General features: G+C 48.6%; 1 protein-coding gene across 1 annotated transcript; it reads left to right on the top strand.

Annotated features, from left to right (window-relative positions):
• Positions 1-3,716: 3,716 nt before the first annotated feature.
• On the top strand, positions 3,717-4,400 carry LOC135804669 (putative nuclease HARBI1). The gene has a single exon (XM_065318632.1). It carries the CDS (start codon positions 3,717-3,719, stop codon positions 4,398-4,400), a length of 684 nt encoding a protein of 227 aa, XP_065174704.1.
• Positions 4,401-5,606: the final 1,206 nt, after the last annotated feature.

Genomic DNA, 5,606 nt, shown 5'->3' with positions numbered 1-5,606 from the left:
GACAAGGGGTCTCCTCCATAAGTTAGCAGCGTTTGGCGTAGCCGGGACGTGTCTGCAGTGGCTCACCAGCTATCTCACTGAACGTCGACAGAGTGTCCGAATTGGACATGCCCTGTCCGCCCCTCTAACAGTCCACTCTGGAGTGCCCCAGGGCTCTATCTTGGGGCCTCTATTGTTCATCGTATACGTTAATGATTTGGCGGGTTTGGATCATACCTCACTCTACGCGGACGATACAGCGCTCCATATAACCGAGCCAGGCTTATTGCAAGCCTGCGACTCGCTACAGTATCACATTAATCAAGTTGTGCGCTGGATGTCGAAGTGGAAACTCCGCCCCAATGTGTCGAAAACGGCAATCCTTTGTATCCCCCCACGACCCTCCAGTGACCTCACCCTCCTTACGACTCGGCTTTTTACTTTCCCTGATGATCCCATTGCTATCAACATTGTTAAAAATCACAAACACCTTGGTATATTTCTTGATGAACACTTGTCCTGGGATTCGCACGTAACCTATATTGAAAAGCGAGTTTGCTCCGCGATAGGCTGCATTTCTCCTCACATCTCCCATCTACACCATGGTTGTCGAATACAAATTTATCACTCTTATGTTCTTCCTTTGTTTGATTACTGCTCTCTCGTTTGGTCCTCCGGTCTATCCTCCGCTCTTATGCATCGGTTAGAAGTCACCCACCGTAAATTACTTCGATTAATATTTCGCATGCCCCCTCTGACCTCCTCTCAGACGCTATACATTGTGGCTTCCTCTTCCCCTCTCTGAGAACGCTTTCCCCACTCGGCATGCAAATTCATTCACCGTATTAAGCTTCAACTTGCTCCTCCTCATGCACTTGCGCATTTAAGCTGGTTCAATAATAGCTCGCGTACTAGATGTTCTCTCCATTTCCCACTTGCCAGGTCATCGATCCTTTTAAAATCCCCTCTGTTCAAGTCCTATTCTCATTGGTCTCGGCTTCCGCAGAAGGTAAAGTCTCGTGACACCTTCGCTGCATTTTGTTCCATTCTGCCCGCGCCTAAGTTGAATTGAATTGAATTCGTTGTTTTCCATTGCTAGCCTAATCTTCATACTGCTCTCTCCAGGTTCCTATAGTACTCCTTTTGTTTTGTTTTCTTTTCTATTTTTCTTCTCCTTCTTTTTCTCAGTTGTCCCCACCATGGCTGGTTAAAATCGCCCGCATCACATGCTTATTGGCACTATGTCATCGTGATTGTGAAATAATAATAATAATAATAATAATAATTATGACAAACTTTGGCCTGCGATTTACTTTGGCCGGTTGGTACCAAGCGGCGAAACCAGCGAAATTAAATCGCCAGCGAAAATTAGTTGATTTTAATACAGGAATCGGATTTTCTGGCCTTTTTGTAGTAATACATGTACATTGACCTGTTGAGCCAATGACGACGCCGAATGCATGGTTGCCTGTGGAGCACATTACATAAATTTACAGTCTCCAAAAATACGTATCCTGTCCGACGGCAAAAGAGGCTGCAGATTTAGTTTTTCTGCGCGTCGACGGGATGTCTGCGATGCGAAAGTTCAGCTCGCGTTATTTGGCTCGCACGTCGAAAAATCAACGCGAGTGACCTGCTGCTCACGTCGAAATTTGGACATTACATAACTTTACAGTCTCCTAAAATACGTATCCTGTCCGACGGCAAAATAGGCTGCAGATTTAGTTTTTCTGCGTGTCGACGGGATGTCTGTCCTGACGTTTACTGGGGCCGGCTTAGACTCTGCCGATCACGGGCGTTCTGGACTCGACGGGATGTCTGTCCTGACGTTTCCTGGGACCGGCTTAGACTCTGCCGATCACGGGCGTTCTGGACTCAACGGGATGTCTGTCCTGACGTTGCCTGGAACCGGCGGACTCTGCCGATCACGGGCGTTGAGGAGTCGACGGGATCTCTCTTCCGACGTTTCCTGTGACCGGCGCTGAATCGCTCGTTCACGCTTATTTTGGAGACGACGGGATCTCTCTTCCAAAGTATGTTTATGCTGACGCATCCTATCACCTATTCGGCGTCTATTCTAATTTAATTTCCTCCTCGTCTCCCTTTTTCTTTCCAAATTTCCCTCTACCTCAGGGAGTCGTATACATAATACGACGAATATTGTAACTGTACGGGACAGATACAGGGGCCCGCAAAGATTGTGGACAGCTGTTATGTACAATCCTGTAGAGCCTTTGTAGTCACAGATACGGGACAGATACGGGACAGATACGGGATAGCTCCAGCCGTGACACAAACAAACAAACAAACAAACAAACACCAAACGAGAGAGCTTGGAAGCTCAGGGCCCTGCGCTATGCTTTGTTGCCTAGCTCATCGTGCATGTTGTTAGAACTGATGGAAATGCTTTTTCCTTTGATTAGCTACATCATTGTATTGCAAAAACGTTTCAATGAGATACTAGACACCCTTACCAAAAAACGTTATGTTGTAACGGTATTATCGTAAGGGGGAAAATACCGTGATTTGGGTTCGACCTTTAGCAAGATGCACGCTATTTTTAGTACGCTGTTGCCACGAGAGTAGCTTCGATTTCGCGCGGTACAACCATTTTTGTCACCATATACGCGATACAAGGTGAAATGCGTACGGACTATGCAATATTTGGCCAAAACACGTACCGTTGGTCACAACGATAAATCAGCCCCCATAACGTTTATACGCTGCAGCTTCAACGCTATTTGGGTGATCAAGGTACGAGTACCGTAAAAAATAGCGTTACCGTTGTTTGCTAAGGGCGCGTTCAGACTACCGTGAACAGCCGCCGGAATGCTGCAGCGTAATCCCAGGAATCACAGTCACACTGCACGTGTATCCCGCTGGAATGGCGAGTACATGTCATACTTTTACAGACTTTGACAAGCTTTTTTACATAATCAATCGACATTGGAAAAATGTGATTTTGACTCACAGTTCAAGTTGAGTTGGACATCAAAATAAACTAATTCAGTCTGTTGAGATACTGGATCATTGTGCTTTTCCTTGTGCTTGTCGACGGAAAGAATACGATGTCCGGAGTGTTTGGTGCTTGGGTGGTCTTGCAAGGGCGAGGTGATCATGTAGATACTCCTGTCGGCCTGCGATCTAGAACGACAACAGCGTCGTGTAGATTGTCTTCAGGTGGAACCCAGCACACAAGGAGGCGATGTTTACCTCGTGACATCCAGCCACCTATGCCTGGCAGCTGCTCTCGTTGGAGGAGGCAATCTGTCCTTTTGCCACTGCTTGCCGCAGAAGAGGTGGCAGCTTGTAGGAGAGAGAGGCGGTGGTGGTCCATCCATCGAGGTCGTCCTGGATTTTGGGAGGAGAAAGTGCAACTGTGGCACAGAGTGGCAGATAATTATCGCATTCCAGGTGAGGCAGACGACTATCTGGATGAGAGATACCTGAGAACGTACCGGTTTGACTGTCGCACATTTCAGTACGTGCTAGGACAAGTCCAAGAACACCTTCGATGCCAGGTCACCCATTTGCGTTCACCTGTAGCACCAGAGAAGAGGTTTGCCATCACATTGCATTGGCTGGCCCATGCCCTCACATTTGACCAGCTTGCACAGGTGTACTGCATAGGAGCATCTACTGCCCACCAAATCGTTCACGACACTATCGCAGTGGTGAAGACCACCCTGGTCTCGAAATGTATCAAGTTCCCTTCTGGGAACGAGCTGCAAACAGTCATGACTGGCTTTGAAGACCTGGCAAACTTGCGTCTGTGCGCTGGAGCTATTGATGGCACATTCGTCCACATCAAAAAGCCAGCCCTGTGGGGTGATACCTACTGGTGCTATAAGAACTTTATAGCAATTATTATGCTCGCCGTTTGTGACCACCGTTGCCAGTTTACGTTTGTGGATGTTGGCAGAGCTGGATGTGTTGGCGACGCGTTCACGTACCGCGAAAGCTCACTTCGCCGGCTGATTACTTCAGGAGAGTGGCTCAGCGAGTACGCGGAAGACCTCGATGGTGTGACGGTCAAGCCGTACCTGATCGGCGACAGTGCTTTCCCCCTAGAACAGCAGCTTCTCAAGTGCTATGATCGGCCAACAGTGCCGCATCACATACGATTCAACCGTGCACTGACATCTACGCGTCAGAAGATCGAGAATGCATTCGGATTCCTGAAAGGCAGGTGGCACATTCTCACCGACAACTATATCAGAGACCCTGGCTTCATGAAGGACGTAAGCTTAGTTTGTGCTGCTCTGCACAATGTGTGCCAGCGTGCTAATTGTGAATACAATTCCACTTGGACCGTGGAAGAAGGCAACTATGTCCGTGTTGGTCCGCCGCTTCCACAAGCGCCAGTGCACGAGCTGATGGGTGGAGGTGATGTCCGCTACACCATTGCACAAACTTTATGATAGTGTGAGGATGACTTTGAGCTAGTCAACAGTGAGCAGGCAATCACAATGACAGCTGCATCATCCCTCGAGCACACTGTCTGCATGCAATTCCCAGACAATTGTATTCTTTCAATTTCACATTCATGCATGATGATTAATTTTCACAACAAAGTGAAGTTGCAGAATGATAATTCAATCATCACGGCCAATGCTGAAAGTAGATGACGCACTACTTCCGCGTATTTCGAAAATCAAACTAAAAAAAAACATGCTTGTACATATGCACAATTGAACACAATTGGTTGAGCTTGAGGGAATGTATGGAATCAATTTCTACATAACATGCTACTTGTACACTGAGCGAGACAAGAGATTGGGGGGGGGGGGGGGGGGCGGGAGAGATGACGGAGCTATTGAGTTCGTCTTACTTCCGCAACAGGCTTTGGAGAAGTTGGGCATTGAATGTCTTCTCATCCATCCGCACTTCGGAGGCTTTCGCTTCTCTGGCCTCTTCTCGTTTCTCCTGGTACTCCCTCTCTTCCCTTGTCTTCTTTTCATCATACTCTCGCTTTTCTCGCTCACGTCGGTCGTCCTCCTCCCGTCTCTCCCTGGCACGCCGATCATCCTCTTCCCTTCTTTCTCTTTCTCGCCGATCCTCATTCTCTTGTCGGTGTGCCTCCATGCGCTCCTGAAACTCCTCGTTCTGCCGTGCTCTTTCCTGATCGGCTTGTATCTGGCGCTCCTGCGATTCGAGAACGGCATCTATCATAGAAGGATTATGATCCTCCCGCTTGCGGGTTGTTTTTCGGGCAGGCTTCCGGCCAGGCTCAAGCTGACTAGCAACCTCGGACTCGGAGTCCGACGATCGGCGGCGGCGGCGAGAATGATTAACGGGAGATGATGCGACGGATGCGGCACCAGCAACACTGGTCGTTGATGCCTCGGTTGGTTCTTCTGATAGTGTTGCCACTGTTGGGGATGCAGGTGGTTCGTCCGTAGCTGGGCTCACGGAAACAGTGTCCTCGTTGTTCCCTCCAGGACCGAGCGACTGGTTTTTGAAAAACAACGAGTGGTACAGTTGGAAATTACCCCACTCTTTGTATGCAGCCTGTGCAGTGGAGGAAATGGGAGGAGAGAGAGAGAGAGGGTGAGAGAGAGAGAGAGAGAGAGAGAGAGAGAGAGAGAGAGAGAGAGAGAGAGAGAGAGAGAGAGAGAGAGAGACGC

This window comes from Sycon ciliatum, chromosome 1, assembly GCF_964019385.1.
Source record: "Sycon ciliatum chromosome 1, ocSycCili1.1, whole genome shotgun sequence".
In the NCBI taxonomy this organism is placed as follows: Eukaryota; Metazoa; Porifera; class Calcarea; order Leucosolenida; family Sycettidae; genus Sycon; species Sycon ciliatum.
The sequence above is the reverse complement of the archived record's forward strand: the minus strand, read 5'-3'. Positions and strand labels throughout refer to the sequence as shown.

What these genes read in the sequence shown, in the direction of transcription:
- LOC135804669 (XM_065318632.1), top strand. Translation starts at nt 3,717, where the DNA reads ATGACTGGCTTTGAAGACCTGGCAAACTTGCGTCTGTGCGCTGGAGCT.